Source organism: Xiphophorus maculatus, chromosome 6, assembly GCF_002775205.1.
Source record: "Xiphophorus maculatus strain JP 163 A chromosome 6, X_maculatus-5.0-male, whole genome shotgun sequence".
NCBI classification, from domain to species: Eukaryota; Metazoa; Chordata; class Actinopteri; order Cyprinodontiformes; family Poeciliidae; genus Xiphophorus; species Xiphophorus maculatus.
In genome coordinates, this window is record NC_036448.1 from 12,717,103 (window position 1) to 12,735,718 (window position 18,616).

The following is an 18,616-nucleotide window of genomic DNA, read 5'->3' on the forward strand; positions in this document are numbered from 1 at the left end:
AGTAAAATGGAGAGGAAGCAATTGTAAAAATTCTTTAGTATGGGGTCCAAAATTTACGTTAATGATTTTTGAGGTCAAATGTGACATTAAATTAAGTAAACTAATAGGTGTGAAACATTTTCAAAAGTTGTGTATGTTAGGGTATTCGTACTTTTCTAATGACCTATCAATGGTACATGACAGCTGAACTTGGGGATGTTGACATGGAAACAGTATTAAAGAGAAATGAAGGGCTCATGTCTGTTATTTGAGAATAGCGCATATCACTTATTGTATAATTTATGAGGACATTTAGTAGAATAGTTTTTTCTTGTGTGAATAACGTATTCATTTTATACAATAAAATGCAATAAACTGTCCCAGCAATAATGAACTAACTACTAAAATAGTTACAAATAGAAAGCTAAAATTCTTTTACTGTATATTAGATAAATTAATGAATCAATAGTTCAATAAACTAATGAATTAAAATGCATTTTTTTAAAATAGGAAAGTGGCCATTTGTCATTAGAAATATTGACTAGTAATGTCACATGAAAGATGACAGATAAAAACTGTAATATTTATGTAAATCAACAAATCAAGTTCGATGTCTCAGCTACGTTTAATTATTATTTCAGCCTTTAAAGATAAGCACCACTTATTTATTTACCACATTTTATATAGTATAACCACCTTGATTTCTCTGAGGAGTTTAAGGGGCCTTAAAACTTGAGAAATTCTAGTTATTCATAATTTAATACAAGGTTAACATTTTGTATCTTTTGGCAGAGGAACAGCTTATTGGAGCAAAAGGGGTCATGAAAGGACTTTGATATAAGAATTGATTATCAAAATTGTGGCTTAATTTGTGAGTTTTGTCGTACCAAATATGTAATAAAAAGGGGGAAAAAGCAGCTGAAAGTCATCTCTTGCTTAAAATAGCTCTTGCTTGGGGGTGAGTGTGGGTCTTTCCACTAGAATACTCCATTCTTGCATATGAAATAGAAGGAGCAATGCCAAATAAGCCAATCTAATACATGACCTTTAGAGGTAAGTGGAAAACTACTCAGGGTAGAAGAAAATCTGAGAAGACCTCCGTTCACAAGCCTTAAGTGGGTCGCTAGTTGTGGGTTGGTGTGGGGTTCCGTATAGATTCTTTTCTAGGTCAGAGGAACGTTCAAGCTTATACCCAAGACCAGCGCATCAAACGCAAAGTGCATTTAGTGCAGTAAAATAGGTCACAATAACCTAAAACCTTCTGTCATCAACTTTCCATCCAAACCACACCAGTCATTTAGGTACTTCTGTTACTTGTACGTTCCTTTGCTTTGTCATACCATTAGAGTCGCAATGTTATATAATCCACTTTGATATACCTTAATTTATAGAATTATTTAGAGTAAAGTAAAGGGGTGCAATCTTGCTTCACAAGAAATATGTATATTTCATAGTTAGTGCCTTTGTCTACACTGCATAAATGCTTGTACTTGACTACACAATATTTTAGAAAACAGTTTAAATGCATGATTTTATGAAACAGTTTTTTGACTCAGTACCTCTTGTTCATTACAAAGCAAAATCATTAAAGAAATACCAATATGAAAAGTAACTTGAAGGTTTATGGTCAAAAATAAAACTGAAGGTCTTTGTCTGTCTGATTCCAAAAAGATCCCATGGTCACAGAAAATCTTGTGAACATTTTCTTCATTCAGACTCAAGCGTTAAAAATCCTCTCATGTAGTTCGTAACTGTCTTTAGGGGAAGGGGGTCTGACTAGTTCAAAGCCTGACTTCCTTTTACTGATAACGATCTACCACAACATACTTGTTCAGACAAAGCCCTTTTAATGTTTGACGTTTTGCTACGTCAGAGCTCAGCACGTGCCCGCATTATATTGAAGTAAATATTGCTATCGAGTAATCAGGTGAGATCATCTCTGTTTTTCTCAGCACAACAAGGTTTGAGTCATTTTAGCTGGGATTTTTCAGGAGGAACTCTGACTTGTCCAATAGACAATAAAATATGACATTTGTCACCTGAAAGAGGTAAGAACAGACGTTAACCTTCAGTTTGCACGGGTATTAACTTGCATACTGGTTTCGATCCATAAAATGACAAGACAAAGAGCTAACAAAGGTACAATTAACAGCAGGATTTATTGAAATAATAACTGAAATAACTTGCAGCGACATCAAACACGCCTGGACAGACCAGACATCCAGAAAATCCACGCATGGATTCTTGTTATTTACTGATGCTTATGTTTCTGACGTCAAAGAGCAAAAGCAAAACATATTTGCTCCTACATGTTGACAGATTACAATCCATGACATGGTGATGTGTCAACATGTAGATTACCATTTTATAGTAAACACATTTCTTTCTATTACATGAGTTTTTAGCTCCAGATTAGGTCGATTTTGTTCGGGTTTAATCAGCTGGAACAAAATAAACTTTTCAACATTGTATTGCAGCTTTTTATGTCACAGTTTATTAAACTGCTCAGCAAGATGCAATTAGTATGGAGGACAATAAATGCAGTTCAATAAATGAGGTTAGGAAGAGTTTGTAGATTAACAAATTGGGTGTTGCACATTGCAACATAATGCTGATCCTGCAACAATAAGATCAGCAGGATGTGTTATGAGGTTTGGGTTTGTACACTTTGAGGTCTCTCTTGAATCCTGAGGAGTGGGGGAAGAGTTACGCAACCGCTTGAAAGGCCTCGTGAGAATTTCTGTATTAGTGTTTGGTTAATATGGAGTGAAATGTTTGCATTACAAGTGTAATTTAACTTCACTGAAACTTTTTCTTATTACATTGTCAGTACTGGACTGTGATGCAGTCATAGCTTTTGCTAGCAAATGAAATTACCGGATTCCATCGCAGAGTAAGGTGGAGCTTAATTGTTTTGTGCAGAGTAAATCATTGATGCAAAATTCCTCACAGCTTAAAGTCATCTTGAAAAGAGTTCAGTCATTTCAAGGTGATGAAATATTACTTTCAGAACATGTAAAACTTTATAGTTGCTACAAGGTTTGCAGCTCAAGCTGCTCCATCTACCTTTGAAATATCAAGTGGAGGAATTGAGCCATCAGTGTTATGTGAACTCCATGAATGGAGGAAATCAAATAGAATAATAAAATAAAGGTGGAAGTGTAATGTGTAATTGTCTTTTGGATATCAGCAAATGGTGCCAATCTGGGGCCTGAATGGGGGATTTTATCTTACAAAGTGAGAAAAGTACACGGAACATTGTACTTCCCGGATGACCTAAATTCATTGTTGCCTTGTGCTTTCCAGCTTGGTATTGGTATGTGGTTTGGACGGTTTCCTTCCGTTTCACAAAGTATTTAAACTTCACAGCCAGAGGCAGACGTTATCTCTCAGTCCCATCTGACAATCCACATCAGCTCTCTGATTTACCACTGACCGAGAAGGATGGCAAAGCTGGCTGTGTGCGTCTCTGCTGTGCTGCTGCTGCTGGTAGCGCTCAGTGAAACCGGTGCGTAAACTGCTTTCTTCATTTAGAATCATTGAAAAAGTCTGTGCTATTCTTTTTGGGATAATATCATTTCTAATTTGTAAACTGAGATATGAAAAATAGATGGATTACTGTTTTCTCTAACATGTCACTGTTTCTTTTTCACAGTCTACCAAGGACCTTGCTGCACAAAGAATTATGACAAACCAATTGCATTACAAAAACTGAAGAGTTTCACAGTTCAAAACGACACAGAGATCTGCAACATCAAGTCAATAATGTAAGATAAAAATTAGTTACTACAACGTGTGTTATTGTTGCTGCTACCATGACTGTATAATTAATGCCTTTTCTCTTTTCTGATTACAGTTTCTTCACTGTGAAAGACAAGCTTGTCTGTACCAATCCTGAGATGCCTTGGGTCATCAGGGCCATGAAGCATCTGAAAAAGTAAGTTGTTATCGTCAAGTAACAACTTTCAGCACTCCAGCATCACAGTTTGTTCAAGATTTAACATGTAATAACACAATTTTAATGCTCTACTTTTTTGTTTGGCAGGAAACAACAAACAGGATCGCAGAGGGTCGGAGAAGATCAGCTTAAAGCTTAAAGATGTCAATCTTATTAATCAGAGTATTTTTAATTTGAATTACATTCATATAATTATATATTTGTTTTCTTTACTTTTGTACTCATTTATATTCAATAAAGTTATATTTTGCTAAATATTTCTGTCTCTTGACGTATTTATTTAACAGGGGTTAGTTTTATTCAGAATCAGAATCAGTAGTTTTTATTACTAGTTGTAGTCAGCAGCATAGCAAAGTGGCCACAAAGGCAAAAGACAATGACAAATATGGTAGAAGACTATACAAATATACTTCTTTTTAAATTAAATGATAATATTATCTGCATTCCACATGGTCACCAAAACCCAGATTGCTGTGAAAGCAGTCTGAGTCTGAAGAACTATTACGACTTTGACACGTGGTGTAGTGTTTAAAAATGCTGTCAACGGACAAACAAAAAGCATAAACTCTTTCAACTTCCTCGTTGCTGAAATGTTCTGTACAAATAAACTTCACGTGACTTATGGTTATGTGCACAGCTTGGCGTTTTAAATAACAATGAAAAATATTAATACAAATGTATGACAAAATTACAAAGTAACAGATCAAAGCAGAAGAAACACTTTTCCAAATAACTTCTTTCAACATAAAACTTATTAAATTAACGTAGTAGGTAATGTCCACGCAAACTGTAAAACATTTGAGCCTCATTTGGTTGTGTCTACTCTCTTCTATTCTTTAAGTCAAATAAATTTAGCGAGTTTTAGATTTTGAACCTAAATATGTGAGTTTGTGAAAGATAAACTTACAATAGTAAGTTGTGTTAACTTTTTATTAATTTAATTAAACCTGCAAAGGTTGAATAAACTAGAGTTCTTAGTTTAGCACTTAAAAAAACTGAAAGAAGAAAAAGACACAGTGCTTAGCGGCATGTTTTTGTATTCCTTGTTGCACCATTAGTGAGATGGGAGTACGTTACATTGATCTGACACGCATGTTATTAAATGTTTATTTTAATGCAACTGACAGTTTGTAAAGCTTAAGGATAATGTCCTGTTCACACATTATACTAAATGTTTTTGAGCAGAATTCATTGTAATGTTTAATACAATTAATTATCACAGTAGAAATTTAGTTCATGCAATTTGAACCAAGAATTTAACTTATTCTAAAGTAAAATGAGTTATTTTAGCTTGATGTTGAGTAAAGATAATAGAGAAATGTGGGTTCTTAAACAAGGCGAGCACATTTTCTTTCTCACATATTGTCAAGTAATTATTTGGTTTAAATTGCAACATTAGATAAAAACTCACCATTCAAGATTAATTAACTTAAAATCAATATTTAGACAACTTCATGAACTTTCATTTCTGAGTTAAAACCAAAACAATTTTCTCGTTGGCTTAAATTGCAGCAAGTGAACTTTCATTCTCAAGTTAATCCACCTCCAAATGTTTTACAGTGCATGGTAGAACAAGATAAAATACTTAAATATAGAGGGTTTACTGTATATTTGTACTATTTTCAAATGTCTCAGCAGGCTCAGCAAACAGAAACCAACAAGAGGAGAACAAGAACAAGATGTTTGTTCGTCATTTAGTTAAGTTGCACACAGTAGCTAGTGTATCCTGAAAATTTCATTTTAACATTTCTAGCAATAGTAATATTATAATAACATTATTAGCAGCATTACTGCAATATTACTGCTAATAATAAAAGTAAAAGGTTTGGTGTAGTAAAACTGCTCCTAAAAATACATTTTTGCCAATAAATTACTCGATAAATATAATTGAATAAAAGTAACTACCTCTGGGAACATGGCAGTACATTTTAAATGGATTTTATTTTCTACTTATATAAAAAAAATGCCCCTCTTTAAAATATGACATGTTTAAATAAAGTGGAAATGTGTATGCTACAGTATGTGTCATGCTGATTTGGTTTTTGTTGTTCTGCTTTTACAATGCCTTGGAAAAGTACTATTAATTCTTAATCTTTTTCACATTTTGTCACCTTACAGCCCCAAATCTCAGTGTATTTTAAAGCTAAAAGGGTGATATTATGTATTTTCCACACATAAAGCACTTTTTTTATAGCAAAGGCAAGTATGTTACCTCCAGGCATGGTTTTGATGAAGAAATGACATAACATCACATCAGAATCGAGACAGTCAGTCCCTTCAACTTCAAAGCAAAATAACTCAATTTATTTTTACAAAAAACAATATGAAGAAAGTACAGTTTTTTATTCAGCCCTCCTTTACTCCAATACCGCTAAATAAAAGTCAAGCAAACATGAGTGTTGTTTAATTTCAATATATGTCCAGCTGTTCTTTGAAGGCCTCAGATGTTGTTTTTTTTTTTTTTTAGAAAATATTAGCTGTGAAGGTTCACAATCCAGGAGAAAAATGACCCTAGATACAGAACCAGAACTACAATGGTACAGTGAAAGTTCAGGCCAAAATCAATTTGAAAAATTGTTGGAGTGGAAAATAAAACTATTTTCATTGTGAATACAATGAAATTAAAACCTAGTTATCTATAACCTTTTTTTTTTTTAAAAAAGAATACATAAGAGGACTAAGCTACATATTAACATTATATATTTTTATTCTTAGGTTGTAATGTTTTTAAAAATGCAATTTAAGTAAATAAAGATTTTATCCTATTTTGTAGTCTGACAACGAACATTTTACTCTTTTAAAACATTTCTGCACTAATCAATTTCGATGTTTGAATAAAATGTATCAACATTAAAAGCGCCTCATATTGAACTTCTGCTGCGTTCACCGGACAGCGTGTAATTTAAGGAACCGAGAGTTGGCGGCAGTGGTGAGCGGCTTCACAGGAAGGATCCACTGTATGAATGGTTTCCGACATGTCTACGCGGAGGACGCTTACCTTTAGCAGTAAGTTGCACTCTGGTTGACATAAATGTTGTACATAGCGAAAGTTGCAAATGTGATAAGACACCCGTGCGGTTGTAGATCTGAAACCAGGATAAGATAAAGAGATACGATAATGTCGGAGTCACTCTGAATGTAGCATGAGCTAGCTGAAGCTAACCGAGCTAGCTGCGCTGCTGCTGATGATGACAACTGCAGAGGGAGAGATGCTGAGAAGACAAGAAAGGTAAGATTAAAAAAAAGAAAAGAAAGGAAATGTCTCTAATTACCACCTTTTGCAACCTTTCTGTGTTGTTACTGCTTTGTTAGAGAATTATACGAACAACATGGTGAAAGTAATGCATTTTAAATTGTCGATTTTCACGCTTCCACTGAGAAACAGCTACCCCCTGCATGCAACCAATTTTATACAAAAAATATTTAAATACTGCAGCTAATGCAGCCATTACTTCCTGTTTAGGTGTCTCACAGATGTGAGCCGACTGTAACGGCTTCCAGTAGCCATGAAAGAGGAATGTGCAGGTCCGTCTTTGTTCGAGGACCTGGATTTTCCCACAACAGACTCCTCCCTGTTCTCCGACAGCTCCACACCCATCGCTCAGCTGCACGGAGAAATCACATGGCGACGTCCACAGGTTGATTACCTGGGTTGGGTTGAGGGGAGAGGAAGGGGAAAATTCCTGCTCATGTTGATATTGATGCTTCTGGCAGATGGCAAAGTTCTGCTGGTTTATCCCCTCAGCCAGGGATTGATTTCCCATAACAGGTGTTTGAGTTGCTGATGAAAGATTTTTGCACGATCGTCACGTGAGCAAAAAAATTCAGTGATGAAATATATATCACCTTACAAAACCTGTTATAGATACTGTGAGAGATTCTCACAGTTTAGTCTCTTGAGCAATAATGAGTCTGTAAAATTATTTAATCCAGTGATCTCAGACTGCCTTTCTCAATGACTGGAGTCCTGCAACTTCTAGATGTGTCCCCCTGTCACATCAACAAGTGAAATGGTGAGACCATGTCACTAGCAGGCAGCCAAGCTCTACAGAGCTCTGCTAATGAGCTAATAATGGAGCCAGGTGTGCTGAAGCAGAGAGCTTTCTAAAAGTTGCAGGACTTTTGATGAATGCAGTTTGAGACCCTGTGGGGTGAGGCAAAGGGGGGTGGTATTATGTAAATTTGACATTCTTCATCTTTACATCGTGTTACACTGTTACTCCCTCTTCTAAAACAGAAGCCGTCTTCAAACTGCTGTTATGTTTGACGTACAGCATTTTTTTGATGCCTGTAGACTTTTCGGCTGGATAATGCACCTTGCCACAAAAAGAAAATGTTCAGGTATCATTCGAGAAGCACAACAGGTTTGAAGTGTTGGACTCCAAATTCTCAAGGTCCTGGTAGTGGTGAACATCTGTGGGACATGCAAGAATAACAGACCTGTAAAAGGATACCTTTATTATGCAAGCAGCTGTCAAGTCATGCCAAATCAGTGTGTAGCACACTTAATATTTACTGCTTTGTTAGTATCAGGGTTCTCCAACTCCACTGTCCTTCAACTTTTATATGCATCAGTGCTTGGTATCAGGCCCCTGCAGAACTTAAAGATGTACTGAGAAGGTAATTCATTCATTTGATTCAGGTGTGTGGAGCAGATATGCATCTAGAAGTTCAGGACAGTGGCTCTCGAATAACGGACGTAAAGTTGAACTATTTCTTTCTAGCAATTGATGAAAAAGTAAAAGTGTTGCAGCCTTTTTTTAGCCAACTGACTAGCAGCAGTCATGTTACTCTTTGCTTCATAAATCTTGAGAATACACAAGTCCCCCCCACATTGGCTCTTGGATCTGATTAGGACTTTAAATAGGAATTTCTTTTAAAGACTTGACACAATAACTTGTTTAAAACCTTGATATAGGCTGCCTTCTGTTCATTTAAGTTGTTCAGAATACATTTCTGCAGACTCTCTTTGAGTCTCTGTAACTTTATTTCTTCTTCATTTCTACCTTTAATCCATATCTCAAGGAGATCTGCCAGTCTCCGTCTCTCTTCCCCACCAACACTAACCTGGCTCATGCTAAACAAGGACTATTGGGTGACTGCTGGTTTCTCTGTGCGTGCACCTTCCTGCTCAAGAACCAGCATCTTTTAGACAAGGTACACAAACAGCAGTTTTATTGCCCCTTGTCCTATGTGAGTGCTTTAAAATCGAAATTGTTTTGCTTATATTCTGCACTGCTCACAGTGTCTTTTTGTTAATGTGTAGGTGTTTCCTCCTGGCCAGCCCCAGTGGGGTAGCAGCAAGTACAGGGGCTCCTTTCAGTTTCTCATCTGGCAGCAGGGCCACTGGACAGAGGTGATCGTCGATGACCGTCTCCCCTGCATGAATTCCTGTCTCTGTTTCTCACGCTGCCACTCCCCTTCTGCGTTTTGGATTGCTTTGTTGGAGAAGGCCTATGCCAAGTAGGTAACTAAAGAACTTCCCCTGAATCTCTTATCTTTGTTTGACCTAATAAACCATCAAGATTTTGTTTCCTTGCTGCTTTGTTGAGCATTCCCAGCAATTGTTGAGTTATCAGCAATTGAATTCCTGCTTAATTCCTTCCAGGCTACATGGTTCATACGAGCAGCTCTGGGCCGGACAGGTGTCGGAGGCCCTTGTGGATCTGACTGGTGGTGTCGCCGAGTGCTGGAGTCTGAGGGAGTTTGGTTCAGATGAGGAAGAACAGCAAGCAGAGCAGGACAGTGACCAAGTCAGGAGGAAAAAGCTGGACCTGAACCTCCTGTGTTGTGTGAAAGAAGAGTGTGCATTGAGCTGCTCCACCCACAGCTCTCCTGGAGGTTAGAAAACTATTGCTTTGTAGATAATCCCACCACTGATCCCTCTATCTAAACCTGTCTTGACATTCCCCCTCGAATTAGGACTCAGTGAGCTGGATCAGCACCACGCTCTGACTGTGATGGAGTGGTTGGATGTGAGGAAAGTGTCAGGGAGTGATGTGCGGCTGCTCAGGATCAGAAATCCATGGGGACGATGCTGCTGGGCAGGTGCTTGGACTTGGAGGTAGAATGTTGTCATGGGGAATGTTTATAGTCACATTTTGTTTTAGGAATATCCAAGTATGCACATGTAGACAAAATAGTTGGTACTCCTCTGTAAATCCCCCCCAAAATCCCTCAATAGTAACTGAAATAGCTTGAAACTGATAATAAATAAAGATTCACTGAAAATTAACCTACGAAAAGCAAACACTGGTTTTAAATTGCGGTTCAACAGAATTCGTTTAGAAATTAATTAATGAAACAGGCCTGATAAATGATGGTATCTCCAGAAAAGATTGAAAATAATTTGACCATAGGGATGTGTTAAACAAAGGTGTGTCCTCTAATTAGAATGCCAGGTGTCTTCAGGTTTGTAACAAAATCAGTCTGCATATTTAAATGTTGACAAGTAGTCACTCTGCTGTTTGCAGACAAGGTGTGTACCTTAGTGAACATGGCCCACAGGCAGCAAAGGAGAGAGTTTTCCCAGGAGATTAGGAAGACAATTATAGATAAACATGTTGAAGGTAAAGGCTATAAGACCATCATCTAGCAACTTGATGCTCCTGTCACTACAGTTGTGCTTATTATTCAGAAGTTTAAGGTCCACAGGATTGTAGCAAACCTCTCTGACTGCAGGAGGAAAACTGAAGAGAAAGATGAGACGAATGTTAACCAAAGAGTCCAGAACAACCTCCAAAGAATTAAAGGTTAACTCCAATGTCACGGTACATCAGTGTCAGAATTTTCCATCTGTCAGTGTTTAAGCCAAAGTGGACTTCACTTGAGACAATCAAGGAGAACAACAAATCTTGAAAAAGCCAGACTGGAGTATACTTGTGAACATGTGCAAAAGTCTCATTGACAGTTAACAAAATTATTTGATTGCAGGGATCGCCTCGAAAGATTGAGCAACAAAATGTTAAGTTGCAGGGATCGTCATTTTTTTGTCCAGGTCTGTTTCTATATGTTTTAAATAATTATTTTGTTGAACCAAACTTCAAACACATTGTCTGATTTTCATTAGTTAATCTGGAGTACATTTTTGTTTACCATTATTATTTTAGTCAGCTTCAAGTTATATCAGTGGTATTGTGGGCATTTTGGTCATTAAGAATGTTGTCCACGTGTGTATACTGTTGTGGAAAGTTACTAAAACCTGCAGAAAAAAAAGGTCTGGAAGTTTTAAATAGTTTTCTTGAGCTTGGCTTAAAAAGATAGCTATGCTGAGAATGCAGTGAATCACATTTTTTTAGCTGCTCATTATATACATCTAAATCTGATTTTGGGAACTTTTGAGGAGTGTTGTTATAGATTACAGAGGTAAAAATAGACTAAATATAGACTAAGATGGAGTTTCCCATTAACAAATTGAATTACACCATGACTCCTACTTTTTCTTATTGTTTCGCTCAAAGGGCGTGGAGCTATAGGTGCGTGAGAATACGTTGTTACTCTCATTTAAAAGGGATACATGAGACGATCATTGAAATATAAACATCTGTCACTGTCATGCTTACATAACAATATGAGTCACAATCACTATCTTCCCTGGCTTCCTTATGGGAGTAAATAATTTTTTTTGCACAATATGTTTCAACATAAAACAAAAGTTCCAATGTTCACTTCACTGTGTATTAAAGATCATGTAGTAGGCTCAGTTTAATTTGTCTCAGGACTGTCTATTTTTGATCGTAATGATGATTTAATAGCTTTAAATTTGGGGAGACAGTCGAAAGATGAGAATTACTTTTTAATTTAATAAAAACTCACCCAGGGAAACCATCATCAGCAGGGGTGTACTTTGGTGCACTCAAAGCTCCTTTTAGTTAATATATTAAACTTGTCTAAATATAGCAAGCTTTTACAAGCTCCTTTTTACGAGGACAGAAATATTTTTTTTATCAATCTAGCCCAAAGGAATTTGTAAAGTGATGCCTATCTTTTAATGAAGAAATCACACAAAACCCTTTTTAAATTTTAGATCTGCAGTGATGCTCCTACAAAAACCTGACTTCATTTATTTAATTAAAATGCTGCATGTTAAGTTTAATTTTTGAGCAAACAATACAATTCATAATGTAATGAATGGAAGTAGTTGTTTAACTGCTCTACATGAAGACCACACGCCACATTTTCCCAGCAGAACTTCACCCCCAATGCGCCATGTCTCTCCTATAGTTCCCCCTGGTGGTAGGCTTTACTCAGGTCAGCCGCAAACCCTCGCCTGAGACTTCATGCGTTATCAGACCAATCCAGCCTGGCCTGTTGCTCTCACATTCGTCTTTGATGTAAATGCTGAGGTGCTCTGTGTAAATGCTTTGACCCAGATTAGCATGCAGATTATGCACAGCTCTGTTGGCTGTGTGCAGAGCACCTCTCTTTCTGAGCAATCCCTGCAAGTTTTCACTTTTGGTATGAGCTTCACAATGGCACTGCTGTCGTGTTTATCAAATACCTTTTTGCTTAAAACACTTAATTCCGGTTGACTCATTAGCAAAATGATCCATGTTTGTTGAACTCAGACTAGTGAATGTATTAAACCCTTTTTTGAGTTGATCTTGCCTTTCAAACAATTTGACTTTCAGCGGCATTGGTTGGAGTTTCCTCGACCCAGTTTGCACTGCAGAGCTGCGAGACCGAACAGCAGAGGGTGAATTCTGGTTAGATGAGGCCGAGTTTACGTCTCAGTTTGATGACATCACAGTGGGATATCCAATTGGCAAAGATGGACTCTTGAAGAGTGTTTACACAGGTTATTCATCTATCATCTTTAGAAACTAGTGTCAAACATTTAGTGGATGAGTCAGACTTCCTGATGTTTAAACGTTTTTTGTAAATTTCTCCTCCTCTTACAGGAACCCTTCTCACACACAGCCATCAGCTGGCTAGCCGGTGGATTAAAGGCCACTCTGCTGGCGGAAGCCGAAACACCAGCAGCTACAGCAGCAATCCCAAGTTTTGGCTCAAAGTGTGTGAGACAGGAGAGGTTCTCGTATCCTTGCTGCAGCATCGAAAACGCAGGAACACAGAAAAATACGCACAAACGGACCCGGAGGACAGCAGTAACACAAAGCACCAGCATTACCAAGCTATTGCTCTACATATGTGGAAGGTCTGTGCCGTGCAAAACATGATGATGACACGTGTATTACTGTGCAATTTACTTGGAAATGATTCTCTACAGGTGGAAAAGAAGCGTTTTAGTCTGAGCCGGATGTTAAACAAACCGCCTTGTGCTTCTACTCACTGCCATTCCTACGAGAGAGAGGTGGTCCTGTGCCGGCCGCTGGAGCCTGGATTCTACCTCCTCATTCCCAGCACCTACCAGCCAGGAGCCGAGGCCCACTTCCTCATCCGGGTCTTTTCCTCCTCCCCCACATCACTCAGGTAGGAATCACCAGTAAGGAACAGAAAGTGCACCACATGTTTAGAACATTAGAATAACAATCTTCAATATATCGTGGGAGATTTTATGTGATACACGAGCACAAGCGTGTGTTCTGTGTCCTGAATGTTTTTTCCCAGGTTCTCAACTTTCTGCAACCTTTTTGTCTATCTAGGGTGTTTCTTGTTTATATTTCTGTTAAAATTACAATGTTTCTGTTGATTACGTCCTTTTAATCTGAGCATCTTCTCCTGAGGCGAGTGTTGCACAACTTCAACCGACCAAGATGATTGTCAATCTAAACAGAACAGCTGATTAAGAAGCGTGTACATAAGAGTGCTAAAAGTAACTCTAGAGGAACTTCAGAGATCCCCAGCTCAGCTAACGTTCAGTTAATATCTCCATTGAATCTGACTGAACTTGTAAAAAAGAGAAGGCAAAATATCAGTGATATCTGTGAAGCAGGCAGAGGGTCAAATCCATAAAGAAAGGTGGTTTTGCAACTATTTGCACATGTGGACTGAATACATCGGTAGTTCGCAGTTTTCAGGTTTCTGTTTAAGAAAATTGACAATCATGTACCAACTTTCTTTTGCTTTACAAATATATTCTGCTTATTCTCGGTCTATCTCACAAAATCTCTATAAAATTGTGGAATTATCAAGGTGGTGGTTGATGAACATGTAAAGAAAGGCAAAATTGTGTTTACAAGATTTTGGTTAACTTTTTTCCCCACTTTGGTAGATTTTCTCAGATGTATCATGAGAAAATGACCACATGTGACTAATTAAAAAACAAAAGTTGACATTTAAACAATAAAACCACTTTCTTTTTACAGAGCATGGGTTTATTTGTCTGTAAATATTTATATTTCTATAAATATCACACTTTTCCCCCTTGGAATAAGTGTGATATTATTGTTTGTCATAAAATAACAAGGCCATTGTTATCCTTAGTGCCCTAAAAAGCCCAGCGCCCTCACTGCCACTGACATCGGATGGTGAGTGGGAGACCAGCTTCCTCCGTGGCTCGTGGATAGAAGGAAGGACAGCAGGAGGAAGCAGGAACTTCCCGTCGTACTGGAAGAACCCCTGCTTCCCTTTTGCAGTGTGTGATGAGCCAGCACTGACATCTGGAGTTAATGTCAGGATTACTCTGCACCAGAGCCGCCCTGACACCGATTTGCATCCCATTGGTTTCCACGTTTACAAGGTCAGTCAAATATCAAGGGATAACCCCTTCTGTCTGTTTACACGTGAGCTGATATGGACTTTTTTTTTTTACTTTTTTGACTATAAAGATGTTAAAGTTTATTTGATGATGATAAAAATAACTTAACTCATCTTACTAAATAAGGAATCTGAGGTAATATTTTAATTTTAAGTGCCTAATTTACTCAGGTGGAGTCAGAACAAACGGCAGCCAAAGAAAAGGATCCTGTGGCCAGCTGCATCCCGCACTGCTACACCCAGGATGTCAGTCTGGCCTGCACTCTTCCTCCTGGATCCTACACCATAGTGCCGTCCACTTATCACCCCGACTGCTCGGCAAAGTTTAGAATCAGCCTGGCTAGAAAAATACACAGGTTAGCTCTGTTGTCTATGGTTTTATCAACAGCACTGTCGCATCAAAGTATAAATTTATTAGTTTTTGGTAATAATAGGACAACCTGAGAAGATGTATTCAGCTGTAACGGTGTTACTTTATTAAACACAAGCCCCTGTCTAAGCTGCTCTGACCTCTCACCTATTTGCCAGCTTTTTTCTATCCTTATGTATAGTTCATAACAGATAATCATAAGGTGTACACCTCCTTTTTCTCACTTTAAATATTAAATCAGGCTAATGTTCTCCCGTTTTAGTTCGGCTAGGATTACTAACATTATTTTTATTTGTTAAACGCTTGAATAATTCATATTTTCATATTTTTTGTTTCTATTTTATTTTTCTTTCACAAGTTTATACACACCTCCTTAGTATTTAGTAGATTTTTCTTTTAAATGGTATGACCTTCAGTATTTCTACATAATTTTCTTTCCATGTGATGACAGCTATTCTGTGAAGTGCACCACACATGATGCTGCCAATTCCATACTTCATCACATCTTCAAAAATGTTTTTATTTTTCTCCCTGAAAGCATTTTACTAACCGAAATCTTGCTTACTATATTCTGTATGATTTTATTTATCAGCCCGACTGCTCAGCAAAGTTTAGAAAATATGCCTGGCTAGAAAAATACACAGGTTAGTGAAATATAATTAAACCGGGTTTAGTGAAATATAATTAATTTCACTAAACCCGATTGACTAAAAACAGGAACAGTTGAGTGTGATTCAATGTTTGTGAGGAAGGGAGATAAAAAGGTTATCTGTATTTTCAAACAGTGTCTTTAAATATGTATTTTGGTGGTGGCGTCCCCAGCTAATAAACCCTGCCAAAACATCCTTCCTTCTGTTCTGCAGTCTGCTCTGAGTGTGTCACTCTTCTGTTTTTGGTTAAGTGTAGACATTATAAAGGCTTATTGATGCATGTAAACAACAAGTGAAGTCCTCTAAACCTGAAAGAGAGAAGCTGATGCTAACTGAAATGAGTTTGCTTATTATAACTTATTGAAAAACCGCCATTACAGTTTTGATCTAAAACAATGTCTGTCTTATGTTTCTGCCAGGAAAGTGGTGAAAAGTCAGGAAAAGCTTGGAAGTGCCATTCACGAGGTTGGTTTTCTGCTTACATGATGCATCATGTCAAAATGACATCACAGTTACCATAAATTAAAAGAAAAGAATAAAAAATTGATTAGCTTTGATTATTGATAAAATATCAAAGCAAGCAGCATTTTGCTGTTTCTTAGACAGTCTTGGATAAAAGGTTAGTATTTCCTTTTCTGTCATTCCTGGGTTTTGGATTGCAGCCATAGTTATACAGCATTTTGAAGACACACTTATGGAAACTAAAGTTAGAACTACAACTAAGTAATAAAACATCTGGTCAGCATTTAAGTCCATCATTTATGATATAACCTTTAAAGACAGTTGTTTAAGCACATAAAATATCTCTCACTATGGTATAAGATCAAGTTAAGTTAAAAAATATTTATACACCTGGTGAATATATGTAGATTTAAAGACTTTATTTAGTTTTACTATCATGTTTACTCATGTGTCACATTGACATGACAGAGCATGCATGTTGAACTTGCGTTTAGATTTTAACTTTACCACTTGTCGTCAGAAGATGGCAGTACTAAATAACTTGTCTTGTGTTTTGTGTTTCTGGGTGGCAGGTCTCTCACATCTCTGTGATGAAAACCTAGTTCCCTGGGACTGATGTCAGCCCACCACACCGTGCCTCTTGGCCCACGATGAAACGCCCGGTTCCACCGTCCGCGCCGACCACAGAAAGCATGACTGTGTTTGTGTTTGTATATATGGACCATGAGCGGCTGGCCAGGCAGGGGTACAAACCACCGGGGTCTCTGTACAGCTCCACAATCATCTGTGATTAGGACATCAGAGGTTGTCGGTGGGCTGGGCTGCTAATGAAGTATGACGGGACTGGCTGGTGTAAACAAACAGCGGCAACTGAAGAATACCGCCACTGCTCTCGCTCATTCACTCACTGGTGCGCCCGCCGGCCCAGAACAAAGAGTCCTCTCATGAGGGTCCACACAGAGGCATGGGGGGCAAGGGGAGCGGGGATGGTCTGCAGTAGCAGAGCCAACCAAACCGCATAACACCAAACCAAACCAAGCCATACCAACCTAGAATTTTCCAAACATTCCTTCCCCTACATACATTGTTGCACTGTTTGTGTCAAGAGGCAAACACTGCTTTGACTATCATTTTACATCAAAACGATTAAAACTTTGAGCCAAACCCAGAGAAGTCTACCTAGTTCCCATCCTCACCCTTCACCTCCTTTTTAGTCCCTTATTCTCGGTCCAGAGATCTTGCTGGACCTGAACAGAGCCACTGTTTGAAGTTGCCGCAAGAACAGAGGACAAGCAAAGGGGATGAAACAAGAAACACGGGACATCAGAGGATGCCGGTTCAAACAACGAGGCCGCCAGTTCTCTTTTCTTCTATTGAGGCTGTGCATGTGCGGTGGTGTGTGTCCATCTGCTCGTACCCATCCATATCTGTGAGCTGAAGTCACCAGACTTCTGATCACTTCAGCCAGAGGGACTGCACACTTTTACATAAACAGGATCTCATTGACCAGTGGTACTGTGTTGTATACTTTGTTGTATATTAGCTATTTATCATATTTGGATAAATTAAATAAAATGTTAGACTGAACAAAATTTTGTTGTTTTAATGGGATTTTGACATGTGCTGGTTTCTCTTTGCATTGTATCTTTTTCCAGTGAGAATTTGTTTCTAAATGTTTTTAGACTGTTTTTTTCCTCTCAGACTTTATTGCTTTAACTTTGACATCTCTTTCTCCTATCTCTATGCTATACTGAAGGTTAGTAATAAATGTGCCTCGTTTTAAATTTTTTTTATGAATTAATGCATCACGTTTATGTTTTAGTCAGTGTTTTAGTCCACTGAATTTTGCCACATTTTCCCTGTGACAGTGCTCCTTCAGGCTGCAGGAAACCTTGCTCATCAAAATGCTACTGGATCTGGATTGCTACTTGTAACGAAAGTTTTGATATAATTTTTAATCATTTATTCAGATGGGAACACATTTAGCATCTTGGCTAGCACAGCTTACTGGGAAATTAAGGTCCCAGAGAGGGAGAGTACAAAGGCACAGTGTGACGTAATTTTGGGATCGTGGAGATGTTGGTTTAGCTCCATTTCACACCACACGGATGCTAACTCATACAAAAAATGCCCCAAGTATTGAGCGTACATAGTGTAAAATGTGGCAGACATACGTAATATTGTGTTGGTATTTGTGCTTTAAAACCGTTTCAGTGTCACAAAATAACTTATTTTTCTGAAAACAAATTTGGGTTTTCTTTAATAAAATTATCTAAAGAATTTAGTTATATCACAGGATATAACTCAATTTTTTGTTAATGAAACAAAATATACCACACTGAGTGACATGACTCATTTTTTGTTAATTTAATCAACAAAATTGAGGATCTAATTTAAGGAATGTTATTAAAGAAACTCAACTCTTTTTTTTTTTTTTTAACTCAACTCTTTTACCATATTCTTATTTATCGTGGTGCACGTCATTGACTCTGATAATCTCGTTTTTTCACGTCAAAAAACGAGATTCTCAATGTCAAA

General features: G+C 37.6%; 2 protein-coding genes across 2 annotated transcripts; both read left to right on the forward strand.

Moving 5' to 3' along the window:
- The first annotated feature begins 3,347 nt into the window (after positions 1–3,347).
- On the forward strand, positions 3,348–4,171 carry LOC111608980 (C-C motif chemokine 13-like). Its single transcript, XM_023336018.1, has 4 exons — positions 3,348–3,487; positions 3,635–3,746; positions 3,836–3,916; positions 4,025–4,171. Exons 1-4 carry the CDS (start codon positions 3,424–3,426, stop codon positions 4,074–4,076), a joined length of 309 nt encoding a protein of 102 aa, XP_023191786.1. The 5' UTR covers positions 3,348–3,423; the 3' UTR covers positions 4,077–4,171.
- A 2,635-nt stretch (positions 4,172–6,806) lies between these two features.
- capn10 (calpain 10) lies at positions 6,807–18,296 on the forward strand. The gene is made up of 14 exons (XM_005812503.2): positions 6,807–6,943; positions 7,022–7,166; positions 7,401–7,575; positions 8,963–9,094; positions 9,204–9,400; positions 9,546–9,778; positions 9,860–10,001; positions 12,568–12,734; positions 12,838–13,094; positions 13,167–13,369; positions 14,324–14,579; positions 14,768–14,952; positions 16,036–16,081; positions 16,651–18,296. Exons 3-14 carry the CDS (start codon positions 7,444–7,446, stop codon positions 16,678–16,680), a joined length of 1,980 nt encoding a protein of 659 aa, XP_005812560.2. The 5' UTR covers positions 6,807–6,943; positions 7,022–7,166; positions 7,401–7,443; the 3' UTR covers positions 16,681–18,296.
- Positions 18,297–18,616: the final 320 nt, after the last annotated feature.

What these genes read in the sequence shown, in the direction of transcription:
- capn10 (XM_005812503.2), top strand. Translation starts at nt 7,444, where the DNA reads ATGAAAGAGGAATGTGCAGGTCCGTCTTTGTTCGAGGACCTGGATTTT. An exon ending in ACCAGCATCTTTTAGACAAG is followed by an intron (nt 9,095 to 9,203) that starts GTACACAAACAG and finishes GTTAATGTGTAG; the next exon opens with GTGTTTCCTCCTGGCCAGCC. An exon ending in TTGGAGAAGGCCTATGCCAA is followed by an intron (nt 9,401 to 9,545) that starts GTAGGTAACTAA and finishes AATTCCTTCCAG; the next exon opens with GCTACATGGTTCATACGAGC.
- LOC111608980 (XM_023336018.1), top strand. Translation starts at nt 3,424, where the DNA reads ATGGCAAAGCTGGCTGTGTGCGTCTCTGCTGTGCTGCTGCTGCTGGTA. An exon ending in GGTAGCGCTCAGTGAAACCG is followed by an intron (nt 3,488 to 3,634) that starts GTGCGTAAACTG and finishes TCTTTTTCACAG; the next exon opens with TCTACCAAGGACCTTGCTGC. An exon ending in GCCATGAAGCATCTGAAAAA is followed by an intron (nt 3,917 to 4,024) that starts GTAAGTTGTTAT and finishes TTTGTTTGGCAG; the next exon opens with GAAACAACAAACAGGATCGC.